Raw genomic sequence first — 18,601 nt, 5'->3', positions numbered from 1 at the left:
CCTGTGGGGGAAGTAGAGAACTACAGGGGAAAATGTGTAAACACAGAGATGCTGCTGAAGCCTGTTAGCATGCTATGCCATCTCCAGTGCAAGGACGGCGAGATCAGTGGAAAGAGGGTTATAAGATGCTAAAGTATCATGGATACTGCGCACTAGTGGCGGAAATGTGAAAGCCTGGTGTAAAGGTGTAGCTAACAACAGCCCTAAATTTGAGAACATTCCCTTTCTGAGCTCTGCCCCAGACGCTAGCCCCTACTTCTCAACCCCTCCTCCTCTCCCCCCTCCCCCCCCCCTACTCCTCGGCCCTTCTCAGCCCTGCATGAAGGACTGCAGCCAGGGCAGGAAGCGGGAGACCTTCTGGAAGACGTAGCCGTTGCGGCAGTCGAGGCCGGGGCCGCGGCTCAGCACGCCGGTGAGGAAGACCACGTCGCGGTACGCGGTGACGGCGGCGCTGCCCGGCCCGAACGCGCAGTCGGCCTTGGCCCGCGGCGCCGTGCAGAACATCTTGTTGGTGACCCGGCCGGCGTGCCGCGCCCGGCAGTCCGCCAGGGGCTCGTAGGCCAGGTGGTTGAGCCTCAGGCTGCCCTGCGCGGCGGAGGAACCCTCCGGAACGTCCCTCCAGCCGGCGACGAGCGCGTGGCTCTCGCCCGCCATCAGCACGCTCTCGGCGAAGTCGCGCTCGGGCAGGCAGGCGGGCTGGACGCTCTTCTTGAACAGGATGCGGGTCTGCAGCTCCACCGCCGCCAGGTCGTTCGCCGCGCCGCCGTCCACGTACAGGGGGTGCGGGGTCGCCCTCTTCACGGACAGGACCTGCTCGCCTTCCGTGTACCCCGTCGCCAGCTTGCCTACGCGGGATAGGGGAGAGCACAGGGGGCCGGGATGACTTTGGGTACGGCAGGTGAGTGTTTTTTGTGAATAAGTCACCAGGGACAGTAAGTGCACTGCGCCGGTTTCTCTTAGTCTGCTCATGTGTCCTTTTTCCCCCTGAACTTCAATTATAAAACTGTTTTTTTTTATTTTTTTTATTCTGAATGGGGATTGGCTGAAACCGCATTCTACAGTGATTATAAAAGGCTTTGCGTTGTGCTTTACAACACCCCTGTAGCTGTGACTGCGTTCATGATACAGCACTGCCTCTCATGCTGTACTGCTGAACTGAAATTTCATTTTATTTGTATTTGTATCGGTATTGTGTTTTTCACAGAAGGCTGTCGCAAAGACACTTTACAGAGTAGGAGAAGAGCAAACACCAGACCTGAACTCCCAATATAACAAGCACATGAGATTAAAAAACAAAAAACTACCTTGTGTGGTAAATATATCTACCCATTTCCTTTTTACCCTGTGCTCGTTTACAGCGCAGGTACGAGGCTGGTGTCTAGCGCAGGTACAAGTCTGGACTCAATGCAGGTGTATGAATCTGGTGTCTTGCGCAGGTACGTGGCTGGACTCTAGCGCAGGTACGAGGCTGGACTCAATGCAGGTGTATGAAGTCGGACTAGCACTGTCTCTGCAGGGGCCACTCACCCACAGCGACCTGGAAGTGGCTGTACTTGGCAGCGCACTGCGCCGTGGTCAGGATCAGGTTCTCCTTCAGAATGATCCCGCTGCAGAACCCGAGCGAATTGTCGCTGATAAGCAGGGCCTGGGGACCGGGGAGAGACAGCGAGGGCGCAGAGATTCAACGCAAACTCAGCAAGGGGAGACACAATAATTAACACAGTCAAAATCACTTCTCACAACTCATAGGTATTTTTCTATTTCTAAAATATTTTGGCAAAAATGCTCCGTGCAAATAAGAGTCCATAGAGGGAGCGAGAGAGGTTGAAACGAGGATTGGAGAACACTGTGAGCAGACAGGATATGTTTGAGGCGAGGATTGGGGCACACTGTTTGTGAGGAGACAGGACAGGGTTGAGGTGAGGATTGGGGAACACTGTTTGTGAGCAGACAGGATATGTTTGAGGCGAGGATTGGGGAACACTGTTTGTGAGCAGACAGGACAGGGTTGAGGTGAGGATTGGGGAACACTGTTTGTGAGGAGACAGGACAGGGTTGAGGTGAGGATTGGAGAACACTGTTTGTGAGGACAGGATAGGGTTGAGGTGAGGATTGGGGAACACTGTTTGTGAGCAGACAGGATATGTTTGAGGCGAGGATTGGAGAACACTGTTTTTGAGGACAGGATATGTTTGAGGCGAGGATTGGGGAACACTGTTTTTGAGGACAGGATATGTTTGAGGCGAGGATTGGGGAACACTGTTTGGGAGCAGACAGGATATGTTTGAGGCGAGGATTGGGGAACACTGTTTCGTGAGGAGAGGCAGCTACCTGCCAGGGACACTCTGTGGAGCTGCAGCTAAGTCCTTCATAACCACTCTGGATGTTGGTGGACTTCCTGCTCTGCCAGAGTCCCGGGCTCTCCACCTTTCCACAGGGCTGTCCTGTGACATTCAGGGAGAAACAGGGAGAGATCAGAGTGAGAATGGGAGAGGGAGAAGAAGAGCGAGAGGAAGAGACAGAGAATACAAAGGTCTTTATTATCTGCAGTTTCTCATTTTTTACCAGTCGTGTAAAAAAAAACAAAAAAACAATGATACAATGGGGAAGTAGTACACTCAGAAAGATGTAATAAGTAATAACACCCCCCCCCTCTTCATCTGCTTCCAGGGGTGAGACTCCATATGACGAGAGAGCATTTTGGGATGCAGACACCCACCATCGGGAACACACTTCTCCTTATCCTTGCCCTGGAGCTTCCAGCCTCTGGCGCAGGAACACTCGTAAGACTGGTATCCCGGCTTGCAGAACTGACTGCAGCCCTTGCCCTGGGCGAGGATGCAGACGGTCTGGTCTGGACAGGGTTTGGGGACAAGACAGATACAGGAGCAGCTCAAATGCATCAGTCGGCCTTTATGCAAACAAAAACCTGCCCTCATCGCACGCTGACGCGGGGTCAGCGCCGGGCAGCTGGGCGAGGCGCTCACCTGTCTCGCAGTACACCCCGGAGAATCCCGATTTGCAGACGCAGTCGTAGCCGCCCACGCTGTCTGAGCACATGGCCCCGTTCTTGCAGGGGTTCCCGGCACACTGGTCTCCGTCTGCACAGGGGGACGCAAACGGGGGCCGGGGCGGTTTTAGCACAGACTGGTCCGGCGCTAGCATTAGCCGTAACGCAACGGATCTTCCGTTTGCTGTGAATGGCCGCGCAATGGATTACGGCTAATTTTGTGAGGAGTGCTCAGCATGCTACCAGCCAAAAAATAGTGGAAGTCAATTGAGATCTTCAGTAAGGGCGATATTTAAGCCCTGATAACAATGATTATATATTTTGTTCCCTTTTTTTTTTTCTTATTTTCTTTTCTGCTTTAAAAAAACATGTCTCAATGTATGGGGAATCATGAGGCTTGACAATTAATATTTATCCAGTTTTGACAGAATGTTCCGTTTTTGGCACGGACACATTTTACAACAGAAGACCACAACTTAAAGCCATCACATTTGGCATCTGAATTTGGACCTAAGCCGATTTGGACCTAGTGCGACTGAATGCCATTACGCTGTCATCCATTGTATCTGCTCCTATTGACATATCTGTTATTAACCTATCTCTGAGACAAAGCAGGGAGGTCAGAGGTCAGAGGTCAGAGGTTGGAGGTTAGAAATCAGGGGACAGGGACCCCTCAAGTTTGAAGTAATCACTGGAGACCTGTCTATGTACACTAACCACAAACACAGTGTACTCACCAATATACACCGACCAGAAAATGTCCTGGAAAGACAAAAGCACAAACCAACAATCTCAAAGAAAACCACAACCATATTTCTGACTACTTCACACATTTTAAAGCATTGATTAATACTGTAGCTAATAAAACATTGTTTAATGCTGTAGCTAATAAAACATTGTTTAATGCTGTAGCTAAAAACACAATGTTTAATACTGTAGCGAATAAAATGTTGTTTAATGCTGTAGCTAATAAAACATTGTTTAATGCTGTAGCTGATAAAACATTGTTTAATGCTGTAGCTAAATACACAATGTTTAATACTGTAGCTAATAAAATGTTGTTTAATGCTGTAGCTAATAAAACATTGTTTAATGCTGTAGCTAATAACACATTGTTTATGCTGTAATGCTGTAGTTAATAAAATGTTGTGTTATACTGCAGTTACCAACCGCCCATGCCATGTTCTGTATCTGCACCCAGGGCTAGGGATGGCGGGGTGGGCGGGAGACAGGAACTCACCGTCCGGTAAGAGTCCTGAAAGATCTCGCGGGCCTCCTCGTAGTTGCACACCTCCTCCACACACTCTCGCTCCAGGTTGGCAGGCATGAGTTTCTCCTCGTCGCCAGCGTTGGCCCTCTTGTGTCGGGAAATGACCGCGCTGGCATCCTGCTTCTCTAGGAAAACTGTAAGACAAGGTATTTCTCCACTTTTTGGACATATAGACTATAGGCTTATGTATTTTCATGATGTTCTTAGACATTTATTTTTTTCAACATAAATGCATTGTATTCCATTTACTTATTCATATTTATTAAATATATATCCTTGCACATCCATACCAGTGAAAAAATCACACATTTATTTTTTGGGGGATTTTCCCACTTTCTGGACATAAGACTATAGGCTTATGTATTTTCATGATGTTCTGGAAAATGGTTTTTACAATAAATGTGTGAAAAAACATTGTATTCCATTTATTTATTCATATTTATTAAATATATCTACTTCCACATCCATTCCAGTGATGAAATCACATTAATTTATTTATTTATATTTATTTATTTATTCATTCATTTTTCGGGGGGGATTTATCCACTTTCTGGACATAAGACTACAGTCATGTATTTTCATGATGTTCTGGAAAAAGTTTTTTGTGTTTAATGTCTGAAAAAACATTGTATTCCATTTATTTATTCATATTTATTAAATATATCTACTTCCACATCCATTCCAGTTATGAAATCATATTTATTTATTTATTCATGTATTTATTAATTTTTTTGAGGGGATTTATCCACTTGCTGGACATAAGACTATAGTCTTATGTATTTTTATGATGTTCTGGAAAATGGTTTTTGCAATAAATGTCTGAAAAAACATTGTATTCCATTTATTTACTCATATTTATTAAATAGATCTACTTCCACATCCATTCCAATGATGAAATCACATTTATTTATTTTTATTTATTTCTTTATTTATTCATTTTTTGGGGGGGATTTATCCACTTTCTGGACATAAGACTATAGTCTTATGTATTTTCATGATGTTCTGGAAAAAGGTTTTTGTGTTTAATGTCTGAAAAAACATTGTATTCCATTTATTTATTCATATTTATTAAATATATCTACTTCCACATCCATTCCAGTGATGAGATCACATTTATACATTTTTTTATTTTGATGTATTTATTTATATATACATTTTTTGGGGGGGATTTATCCACTTTCTGGACATAAGAGTATAGTCTTATGTATTTTCATGATGTTCTGGAAAAAGGTTTTTGCAATAAATTTCTGAAAAAACATTGTATTCCATTTATTTATTCATATTTATTAAATATATCTACTTCCACATCAATTCCAGTAATGAAATCACATTAATTAATTAATTAATTAATTTTTATTTATTGATTTATTTATTTATTGATTTATTTATTTTGGGGGGGGGGGGGGGGATTTATCCACTTTCTGGACATAAGACTATAGTCTTATGTATTTTCATGATGTTCTGGAAAATGTTTTTTGCAATAAATGTCTGAAAAAACATTGTATTCCATTTATTTATTCATATTTATTAAATATATCTACTTCCACATCCATTCCAGTGATGAAATCACATTCATTTATTTATTTATATTTATTTATTTATTCATTCATTTTTCGGGGGGGATTTATCCACTTTCTGGACATAAGACTATAGTCTTATGTATTTTCATGATGTTCTGGAAAAAGTTTTTTGTGTTTAATGTCTGAAAAAACATTGTATTCCATTTATTTATTCATATTTATTAAATATATCTACTTCCACATCCATTCCAGTTATGAAATCATATTTATTTATTTATTCATGTATTTATTAATTTTTTTGAGGGGATTTATCCACTTGCTGGACATAAGACTATAGTCTTATGTATTTTTATGATGTTCTGGAAAATGGTTTTTGCAATAAATGTCTGAAAAAACATTGTATTCCATTTATTTACTCATATTTATTAAATAGATCTACTTCCACATCCATTCCAATGATGAAATCACATTTATTTATTTTTATTTATTTATTTATTCATTCATTTTTCGGGGGGGATTTATCCACTTTCTGGACATAAGACTATAGTCTTATGTATTTTCATGATGTTCTGGAAAAAGGTTTTTGTGTTTAATGTCTGAAAAAACATTGTATTCCATTTATTTATTCATATTTATTAAATATATCTACTTCCACATCCATTCCAGTTATGAAATCATATTTATTTATTTATTCATGTATTTATTAATTTTTTTGAGGGGATTTATCCACTTGCTGGACATAAGACTATAGTCTTATGTATTTTTATGATGTTCTGGAAAATGGTTTTTGCAATAAATGTCTGAAAAAACATTGTATTCCATTTATGTACTCATATTTATTAAATAGATCTACTTCCACATCCATTCCAATGATGAAATCACATTTATTTATTTTTATTTATTTCTTTATTTATTCATTTTTTGGGGGGGATTTATCCACTTTCTGGACATAAGACTATAGTCTTATGTATTTTCATGATGTTCTGGAAAAAGGTTTTTGCAATTAATGTCTGAAAAAACATTGTATTCCATTTATTTTTTCATATTTATTAAATATATCTCCTTCCACATCCATTCCAGTGATGAGATCACATTTATACATTTTTTTATTTTGATGTATTTATTTATATATACATTTTTTGGGGGGGATTTATCCACTTTCTGGACATAACAGTATAGTCTTATGTATTTTCATGATGTTCTGGAAAATGGTTTTTGCAATAAATGTCTGAAAAAACATTGTATTCCATTTATTTACTCATATTTATTAAATAGATCCACTTCCACATCCATTCCAATGATGAAATCACATTTATTTATTTTTATTTATTTCTTTATTTATTCATTTTTTGGGGGGGATTTATCCACTTTCTGGACATAAGACTACAGTCATGTATTTTCATGATGTTCTGGAAAAAGTTTTTTGTGTTTAATGTCTGAAAAAACATTGTATTCCATTTATTTATTCATATTTATTAAATATATCTACTTCCACACCCATTCCAGTTATGAAATCATATTTATTTATTTATTCATTCATGTATTTATTAATTTTTTTGAGGGGATTTATCCACTTGCTGGACATAAGACTATAGTCTTATGTATTTTTATGATGTTCTGGAAAATGGTTTTTGCAATAAATGTCTGAAAAAACATTGTATTCCATTTATTTACTCATATTTATTAAATAGATCTACTTCCACATCCATTCCAATGATGAAATCACATTTATTTATTTTTATTTATTTCTTTATTTATTCATTTTTTGGGGGGGATTTATCCACTTTCTGGACATAAGACTATAGTCTTATGTATTTTCATGATGTTCTGGAAAAAGGTTTTTGCAATTAATGTCTGAAAAAACATTGTATTCCATTTATTTTTTCATATTTATTAAATATATCTCCTTCCACATCCATTCCAGTGATGAGATCACATTTATACATTTTTTTATTTTGATGTATTTATTTATATATACATTTTTTGGGGGGGATTTATCCACTTTCTGGACATAAGAGTATAGTCTTATGTATTTTCATGATGTTCTGGAAAAAGGTTTTTGCAATAAATTTCTGAAAAAACATTGTATTCCATTTATTTATTCATATTTATTAAATATATCTACTTCCACATCAATTCCAGTAATGAAATCACATTAATTAATTAATTAATTAATTTTTATTTATTGATTTATTTATTGATTTATTTATTTTGCGGGGGGGGGGATTTATCCACTTTCTGGACATAAGAGTATAGTCTTATGTATTTTCATGATGTTCTGGAAAAAGGTTTTTGCAATAAATGTCTGAAAAAACATTGTATTCCATTTATTTACTCATATTTATTAAATAGATCTACTTCCACATCCATTCCAATGATGAAATCACATTTATTTATTTTTATTTATTTCTTTATTTATTCATTTTTTGGGGGGGATTTATCCACTTTCTGGACATAAGAGTATAGTCTTATGTATTTTCATGATGTTCTGGAAAAAGTTTTTTGTGTTTAATGTCTGAAAAAACATTGTATTCCATTTAATTATTCATATTTATTAAATATATCTACTTCCACATCCATTCCAGTTATGAAATCATATTTATTTATTTATTCATGTATTTATTAATTTTTTTGAGGGGATTTATCCACTTGCTGGACATAAGACTATAGTCTTAAATATTTTTATGATGTTCTGGAAAATGGTTTTTGCAATAAATGTCTGAAAAAACATTGTATTCCATTTATTTACTCATATTTATTAAATATATCTACTTCCACATCCATTCCAGTTATGAAATCATATTTATTTATTTATTCATGTATTTATTAATTTTTTTGAGGGGATTTATCCACTTTCTGGACATAAGAGTATAGTCTTATGTATTTTCATGATGTTCTGGAAAAAGGTTTTTGCAATTAATGTCTGAAAAAACATTGTATTCCATTTATTTATTCACATTTATTAAATATATCTACTTCCACATCCATTCCAGTTATGAAATCATCCATCCATCCATCCATTATCTGAACCTGCTTATCCTGAACAGGGTCACGGGGGGCTGGAGCCTATCCCAGCATACATTGGACGAAAGGCAGGAATACACCCTGGATGGGTCGCCAGTCCATGGCAGGGCACACACACCATTCATTCACACACTCATACCTTTGGGCAATTTAGACTCTCCAATCAGCCTAACGTGCATGTCTTTGGACTGTGGGAGGAAACCGGAGTACCCGGAGGAAACCCACGCAGACACGGGGAGAACATGCAAACTCCGCACAGAGAGGCCCCAGCCGACGGGGTTTCGAACCCAGGACCTCCTTGCTGTGAGGCAGCAGTGCTACCCATTGCACCATCCGTGCCGCCAGTTATGAAATCATATTCATTTTTTTTTTGGGGGGGGGGATTTATCCACTTTCTGGACATAAGAGTATAGTCTTATGTATTTTCATGATGTTCTGGAAAAAGGTTTTTGCAATAAATGTCTGAAAAAACATTGTATTCCATTTATTTATTCACATTCATTAAATATATCTCCTTCCACATCCATTCCAGTGATGAAATCACATTCATTTATTTATTTATTTATATTTATTTATTTATTCATTCATTTTTTGGGGGATATTTGTCTACTTTTTGAACATAAGACTATAGTCTTATGTATTTTTACGATGTTCTGGAAAATGGTTTTTGCAATAAATGTCTGAAAAAACATTGTATTCCATTTATTTTTTCATATTTATTAAATATATCTCCTTCCACATCCATTCCAGTGATAAAATCACATTTATTTATTTTTTATTTTGATGTATTTATTTATTTATTTATACATATTTTGGGGGGGATTTATCCACTTTCTGGACATAAGAATATAGTTTTATGTATTTTTATGATGTTCTGGAAAATGGTTTTTGCATTTAATGTCTGAAAAAACATTGTATTCCATTTATTTATTCATATTTATTTAATATATCTACTTCCACATCCATTCCAGTGATGAAATCACATTATTTATTCATATTTATTTAATATATCTACTTCCACATCCATTCCAGTGATGAAATCACATTCATTTACTTATTTATATTTATTTATTCATTCATTTTTCGGGGGGAATTTATCCACTTTCTGGATATAAGACTACAGTCTTATGTATTTTCATGATGTTCTGGAAAAAGGTTTTTGTGTTTAATGTCTGAAAAAACATTGTATTCCATTTATTTATTCACATTTATTAAATATATCTACTTCCACATCCATTCCAGTTATGAAATCATCCATCCATCCATCCATTATCTGAACCTGCTTATCCTGAACAGGGTCACGGGGGGCTGGAGCCTATCCCAGCATACATTGGACGAAAGGCAGGAATACACCCTGGATGGGTCGCCAGTCCATCGCAGGGCACACACACCATTCATTCACACACTCATACCTTTGGGCAATTTAGACTCTCCAATCAGCCTAACGTGCATGTCTTTGGACTGTGGGAGGAAACCCACGCAGACACGGGGAGAACATGCAAACTCCGCACAGAGAGGCCCCAGCCGACGGGGTTTCGAACCCAGGACCTCCTTGCTGTGAGGCAGCAGTGCTACCCATTGCACCATCCGTGCCGCCAGTTATGAAATCATATTCATTTTTTTTTGGGGGGGGGGGATTTATCCACTTTCTGGACATAAGAGTATAGTCTTATGTATTTTTACGATGTTCTGGAAAATGGTTTTTGCAATAAATGTCTGAAAAAACATTGTATTCCATTTATTTTTTCATATTTATTAAATATATCTACTTCCACATCCATTCCAGTGATGAAATCACATTCATTCACTTATTTATATTTATTTATTTATTCATTCATTTTTCGGGAAAGATTCATCCACTTTCTGGACATAAGACTATAGTCTTATGTATTTTCATATTCCATTTATTTATTCATATTTATTAAATATATCTCCTTCCACAGCCATACCAGTTATAAAATCACATTTATTTTTATTATTTATTTATTTATTTATTTATTTTTCGGGGGGAATTTATCCACTTTCTGGATATAAGACTACAGTCTTATGTATTTTCATGATGTTCTGGAAAAAGGTTTTTGTGTTTAATGTCTGAAAAAACATTGTATTCCATTTATTTATTCACATTTATTAAATATATCTACTTCCACATCCATTCCAGTTATGAAATCATCCATCCATCCATCCATTATCTGAACCTGCTTATCCTGAACAGGGTCACGGGGGGCTGGAGCCTATCCCAGCATACATTGGACGAAAGGCAGGAATACACCCTGGATGGGTCGCCAGTCCATCGCAGGGCACACACACCATTCATTCACACACTCATACCTTTGGGCAATTTAGACTCTCCAATCAGCCTAACGTGCATGTCTTTGGACTGTGGGAGGAAACCGGAGTACCCGGAGGAAACCCACGCAGACACGGGGAGAACATGCAAACTCCGCACAGAGAGGCCCCAGCCGACGGGGTTTCGAACCCAGGACCTCCTTGCTGTGAGGCAGCAGTGCTACCCATTGCACCATCCGTGCCGCCAGTTATGAAATCATATTCATTTTTTTTTGGGGGGGGGGGGATTTATCCACTTTCTGGACATAAGAGTATAGTCTTATGTATTTTTACGATGTTCTGGAAAATGGTTTTTGCAATAAATGTCTGAAAAAACATTGTATTCCATTTATTTTTTCATATTTATTAAATATATCTACTTCCACATCCATTCCAGTGATGAAATCACATTCATTCACTTATTTATATTTATTTATTTATTCATTCATTTTTCGGGAAAGATTCATCCACTTTCTGGACATAAGACTATAGTCTTATGTATTTTCATATTCCATTTATTTATTCATATTTATTAAATATATCTCCTTCCACAGCCATACCAGTTATAAAATCACATTTATTTTTATTATTTATTTATTTATTTATTTATTTTTTGGGGGGGATTCATCCACTTTCTGGACATAAGCGTATAGTCTTATGTATTTGCATGATGTTCTGGAAAAAGGTTTTTGCAATTAATGTCTGAAAAAACATTGTATTCCATCTATTTATTCATATTTATTAAATATATCTCCTTCCACAGCCATACCAGTTATAAAATCACATTTATTTGTATTATTTATTTATTTATTTATTTATACATATTTTGGAGGGGATTTATCCACTTTCTGGACATAAGAATATAGTTTTATGTATTTGCATGATGTTCTGGAAAATGGTTTTTGCATTTAATGTCTGAAAAAACATTGTATTCCATTTATTTATTCATATTTATTAAATATATCTAGTTCCACATCCATTCCAGTGATGAAATCACATTCATTTACTTATTTATATTTATTTATTTATTCATTCATTTTTCGGGGGAGATTCATCCACTTTCTGGACATAAGACTATAGTCTTATGTATTTTCATATTCCATTTATTTATTCATATTTATTAAATATATCCTTCCACAGCCATACCAGTTATAAAATCACATTTATTTTTCATTATTTATTTATTTATTTATTTATTTATTCATTTATTCATTTTTTGGGGGGGATTTATCCACTTTCTGGACATAAGACTGTAGTCTTATGTATTTTCATGATGTTCTGGAAAAAGGGTATTGTAATTAATGTCTGAAAAAACATTGTATTCCATTTATTTATTCATATTTATTTAATATATCTACTTCCACATCCATTCCAGTGGTCCAAAAATCTTTTTTCTTTATTTTTTGACTGAAATTGAGAGTAAATTGTGTTTATAATTAAAAGATTTAGGATGAAAAATATTTTTCAGTGGAAAATGAAAAAATACATAAGACCACTGAAAAACATATTTCATCCTAAACTTCTAAAAATGAATTTGTTTTCATTTATTTCTTAATCGTGTATTATAAACACGATTTACTAACTATTTCAGTCAAAAAATTATTTGAAAAAAAATATTTTTTCAAGTTTTAGACATAAGATGATGTTCTGGTTTTGCAATTCATGTCTGAAAAAACATTGTATTCCATTTATTTATTCATATTTATTAAATATATCTACTTCCACATCCATTCCAGTGATAAAATTATTATTTCTATTTTTTTTATTTTTATGTATTTATTTATTTATTTATTAATCATTTTTGGGGGGGATATTTGCCTACTTTTTTGACATAAGACTATAGGCTAATTCATTGTTTTCTAAATACTAAAACATGCACATCCAAACCAGATATGCAGATACAGGACATAAAAAGCAATGGTAAATCCTGCAGCTCTCTCCCACCACAAGTAGTTCCCAAATAACCAAAAATATACAGTCAATAGGCAGGCTTTACTACATTGAGTTCCAGGCAAACTCGACCAGGACTGTGCTACACTGTGTCATTCTCTGAGCATCCAGCAAAGACTAATAGGTAAGTGGTTTAGAAGGGATAACTGTAACACATACAGGATAAGAGTACATTACATAAGTGTAGAACAGGCTGAGGCTTTGCCTATATTTGGCTTTGTTATCATCCTTTCTGCACTCCTGTCTCTATTCCTGATGTCAAAACTCTCATTGTACATTTACATTAAATTATTTAACACATGCTGTAATCCAGAGCTATTTATGCATCTTAAATATTATATAGCTTTTTTTAAAACACAATCTATTTATAAAGTTTTATATTTTTCGGAAGCAATTTAGGTTAAGTGCCTTGCTGAAGGGCAGTGCCCCTCCGGGAAATGGAACTTGTAGTCTCTGAGCTACAAGCCCAGTTAATAAATCCCAATACATCACTCACATTCATGGCAACATTTATGAAGAACACAGGCTTTGCCATCCTGTTAGCCATCTAAATCATGACCCAGGACCTGACAGATATCAGAAATAATATCTTGTTCGCACAGTTTAATGATCCCAAGTGCAATTTATTGCCTGAGCAACTTTGAAGATATTGCATCCTCCACCCCTCACTCCTCATGATGATTAGATTTTGCGGTAATTACATATACCATACTGGTTCATACCTCATCATGACTGAAACATTTCTGAGCATGCCATTTTGTTTTATTAGCTACATTAAGCATACCCAGGACCTGCAAAAAATAACTAAATAAAAAAACAACACAAAATTTAAATCCAAAGTTTATCCAAAGTATTATAAAGCTACAATTTAAAACAGCGTGTGTGTATTTGTATTTTTCCAATTATATTTAACCTTGTTTTTAATTGAAATTATTTCCCATGGTGCATGGGATGTCTTCATAAACTCACCGAGCACTTTATTCGGAACATTTTTACTTTATTACACCTACTTATTCATCAAATAAAGTGCTCGGTGAGTGTATATATTTATTTCGTAGTGTATTGGGTGACTGTGTGAGCACTTTATTATATATTTATTAGACTTTTACTTCTACTGCTGTAGCCTATCCACTTTGAGTTTTGATGCATTGTGTGTTCAGAGATGCTCTTCTGCATACCACTGTTGTAATGGTGTTGTTGTAAAGTGAAACTTTACAGTCACTTTGAACTTTACATTTTCTTGCCTTAGACCACAAATTGCCTGGGCCAATGGAAAACATATGTTACACAGTTTGGGCTAATGGAAAACCATAAACGCAAACTGCCAGGGCCTATGAAAACCATACACTCAAACTGCCTGTGTCAATGGAAAACATACACTCAAACTGCCTGTGTCAATAGAAAACATATATTAATCAGTCTGGGCCAATAGGATCATATACTAAAACTGTCAATGGAAACACACAAAAGTTAAAATAGCATCAAATACAGCTGCAAGCAGAGATGTCGATGACTGAGCACCAATTGTGATCTGTAGGGCAGTGGGACGCACTTGGACATTGACTGCAAACTGACTAACTTCGGTGGGTATTGGATGCAAGGGTACATCTGTAATAATTACTTGAAAAGTATATTTCTGAAGTGGTGGTAGTGGCACAACATTTGATTGATACACATGACCTCTATGGGTCCTTCTTAAATTAGTACACTGCAGAAAGATGTGACAGAAAGGTGTGGTCAAATTTGGCATTATGGAGCCAGTGAAAATGGGCATTTTGCAATGGCCACAATGCACCTGTACCTATTGTACCCTATTTTTGAAAACAGCCAAAATTTGGGGCCCTACATGATTTGGTGATGGTGATGATTTTAGTGAAATTTACATTGCTGTCCTGCCATACCGGAGTGAGATTTTGTGAGTTTTTGACCATGGAAAAAGGATGAAATTTTAGCAGGAGGTCGAAAAAGGAGGAGGAAGAGGAAAAAGAAGAAAAACCTTGGAGCTTGACCCCCAAAAAATGCCAGAAAAGGAATCATCCCATTCAATAAGTGAAATGTAAACATAAGGAAGCTTAGGCAATAGAGAAATACATTTAAATCTGAAATGAGGTCTAAAGACCTGAGTGTGAGGGGTGGGGGGATGGTTTCTTCCATCATAGGAATATTCTTTATTAATTTGGCAGCATTTATGCTGTTGCTGTGTTTTGTAAAATTCTGGTATGTTCCAGATGGAAGCCAGAGGAAGACAGCAATAGCAGCGACAAACTTAACCCTCCTATCATATTAAGATTTTATGATTGTTTTTTACGTTTGGGGTCAAATTGAGCCCAACAGTTTAAATAAACTTAAAATGATTGCAATAGAAAAATAATAGGAGTCTATAATAGAAGAGCATAACTATTGCTAACCTAAGCACGGTAAAAGTTATTCACAAGTGAATTTTGCTGCGCCACTCATTAACCTGCAGTTTGCTTCATCCAAGCCAAGATTAGCACTGAACAAAAGCAAACACTGGCCACCACACATTACCTTTGACTGGCACACACACTGTAGGGTCAAATCAGATAAGGTTGTTGCAGCACCGTTTCAGATTTAGTTCATTTCTGTTCAAATCCTATGTTCTCACATATTTTCCGGCATTGCTATTATTTCATTTTTAGAGCTTCAAAAACACCTAATCTGGGAAGCCATATTTGAGCATTAATATCTTGACAAGTATTGTTCTAAGCCTCACCAAACTTTGTAGGATGGAAGACAAACATGTTTTCTGTATGCCATTTTATTTTTATAAGGCCCTAGAAAAAGTGCTAAATTCCTAAACGACAGTGATAATAAGGGTATTACAAACCCACATTTTTTGATCATATCAATCATATCAAATTGATATTTACCATTTCAATCATTATTTTTTCTGCAAATACAATCTTTTATTACTTTCATACCAATATTTGAGGTCTCTACCACCAATGGACGTGAATATATTATTAATAAAACAAGGCATGGTAGCATATTTTGGTCATTTTCATAGGACCAAAATGGTAGCTAGTAGGAACATGAAAATGTACATGGAAATTGCTTGATGTATGATCAAGAGTGCAATTAAGAGTGCAAAGTGCCAATATCCTTCCGTTTTTCTTCCATACAAAAATAGACGCGGATTTGAGAGATATTACCTTTCAAGGTATTAATGGCCAAACATGGCTTCCCAGATAAGGCGTTTTCTGAAACGTTACATGGAAGTTGCACAGTCCCAGTGCTGAGAATCGATGGCACAAAGGACTGCCTACAGGCAAGAATGGTGCAAAAAGCCAGAACACTCTGTTCCTCACCCCCTGACATTGGTCTCCACACAGCATAGGAAGACAGACAGGATTATATTGGCAGTCAGTCCTGGAGACCAACCACTTCAGACCCAAACAATAGACATAGACACCGCTGTTCTTGTAAACCAAAAACCAAAAACAACAACAACAACAACAACCTGTCCACATTGCTTAGTAAATCTTCAAAACGGAAAGTTATTGAAACCATGCCCAGAAAACGGTTTCAATCTCCCAGCGCCGTACAATCCCCCAAAAGCGACAATGCCCCCTCCCTCACACCCACACGCTCTCGGCACTGGCCTACCTGCATGGTGGTCAGGCCGGGCAGCGGTGGGGCTCAGCAGCAGGCTGAGGGTGAGGGTGAGAGCGATCGCTGGGATGCCCATGGTGGTGGTGGTGGTGGTGGTGATGTGTGTGTCTGTCTGCCTGAGGTTCTGGCCCCGGTCAGCGCACTACTGTATATCAAACCAACCCCACAGGGTTCAAAGTTCACCCTGCAAACAAGGACACATCAACACATTTCACAGCGAGATGTAAACCCTCCCTGCCCCCAAAGGTATGTGGGTGCCCCACACCCCTTCCACTAGTCTGCAGCGGGAGAAGGCAGAAGGGAAGGTGGACGGAATATACAGAGGAAAAGAGCAAGGAGATTTGAGGGGGAGGACTTCTACTTTCAGAGCCATATATTGTTTTATAAAGAAAGAGGGCCAAAGCAATCTAAATTAGGTCAATGTCAAGGGAGAAATTCTTTTTGAATTCCCTTCTGGGCATTGCTGTGAAAAGATACATTCGGCTGTGTTCCGGTTTTCACTTTTGTTTAAAAAAATGATTGTTGGTTTATTTGGCTAACTCAACACTTATCACAAATGTGGCCTTCTGTGTTTTGTTGGTGATATTGGATTTCTGAGAATAACACCTATGTTATGTTCTCCATTTTATAAGGAGCCCTGGATACGTTTGCTAAGTAAATATAATGTAATGTACTAGAAACCATTACATTATATTGCACATAATGTAACGTGCAAGTTCACATCATGGCGAAGGATTCATTCTTGCATTTGTGAGAAAGGTCAACTTATTTAGTGGTATAAATCATTTCAGAAATGCAAGCTGTATACTAAGTAAATGAATAAATAAATTAATAGGCAGGTCAGACAGAAATACAAAAGTCCACTGAAACGAACTTTATTGTGATTTTAAGTTATTCTACACATAACAATCGATTCAGCAACAGTTTCCACGGGCAGTCACAACGGTCAAATGTACGTACCAATACTGACCCCATGTGGTGTACTGTGCAATAACACGTATACAATCCGCATGTGTCCACAAAAGACAAAGACAACGGTATAACGGTAAATCCCACCCAAACCACACATTCCATTTAATACTTGTTTTTTTTTTTTCAACAATATCATAGACGCCAGTGTCCTTAAATTAGCTACCGTTGCTGCCGCTGCATAATTCGATGAAAGATACAAAACAAAATAATATTATAAACAGCCCACTATATTGCGTATAAATGGTATAAAAATAGCTGTAATTAATATATTGGCAGAAATATATAACCGATAACCCAGATGAATAATGGTGACCGTGGTAAATAAAGTATTCTTACGCAATCAGACGAGATGTCCCGTAGCTAGCTAGCTACCGACCTCAGCGCGTGCAACTAATGTTGTTATGATGTTGCTGCAAAGATGAAATACAGGGCGGCTTACGTGCGTTTCTGTGCTGGCGCAGAGCTTCGATTCCGCGTTTGTATTGCTGAGCCCTTGCAGTTTGGGTCGCGACTCACAACCGCCCTCTTTGATGCGTCAAAACTGACCCGCAGCTGTCGCCCACGCCTTCCTAGAGCTTATCTCGAGATCTGAGTACAATCATGTACAACAATCTCGCTCCAGCCAGGCCATTGCAATTTAATAATTTAGCCACAGGAGGGAGACATGACGTTTTAATGGACGAGATTTGGCAGGGTTTTAACGGTAGTATTGCTGTATTTTTATTTGGGCGTATTAGATAAACGTGTCATGAGACAAATAGAACAAAAAAGAGAAGGAGAAGGAGAGGGAAATACACATGAGTTTTGCCTTTCTAGATTCTCTCATCTGAATTTAACAGAATGTTCTCAAGGAGTTCGGGAAATTCTGTGAATTTGCTTGTTTGTTTGTTTGCA

At 37.2% G+C, this 18,601-nt stretch overlaps 1 protein-coding gene across 1 annotated transcript; it reads right to left on the bottom strand.

Annotated features, from left to right (window-relative positions):
• Window positions 1–309: 309 nt before the first annotated feature.
• Window positions 310–18,365, bottom strand: proza (protein Z, vitamin K-dependent plasma glycoprotein a). Its single transcript, XM_061224339.1, has 9 exons — window positions 18,044–18,365; window positions 16,730–16,919; window positions 4,251–4,414; window positions 3,748–3,772; window positions 2,988–3,101; window positions 2,720–2,854; window positions 2,332–2,444; window positions 1,528–1,645; window positions 310–845 (listed from the first exon to the last, which is right to left on the bottom strand). The coding sequence occupies exons 2-9, from the start codon at window positions 16,809–16,811 to the stop codon at window positions 310–312; spliced, it is 1,287 nt and encodes a 428-aa protein (XP_061080323.1). The 5' UTR covers window positions 16,812–16,919; window positions 18,044–18,365.
• Between the last annotated feature and the right edge of the window lie 236 nt (window positions 18,366–18,601).

This window comes from Conger conger, chromosome 16, assembly GCF_963514075.1.
Source record: "Conger conger chromosome 16, fConCon1.1, whole genome shotgun sequence".
NCBI classification, from domain to species: Eukaryota; Metazoa; Chordata; class Actinopteri; order Anguilliformes; family Congridae; genus Conger; species Conger conger.
The sequence above is the reverse complement of the archived record's forward strand: the minus strand, read 5'-3'. Positions and strand labels throughout refer to the sequence as shown.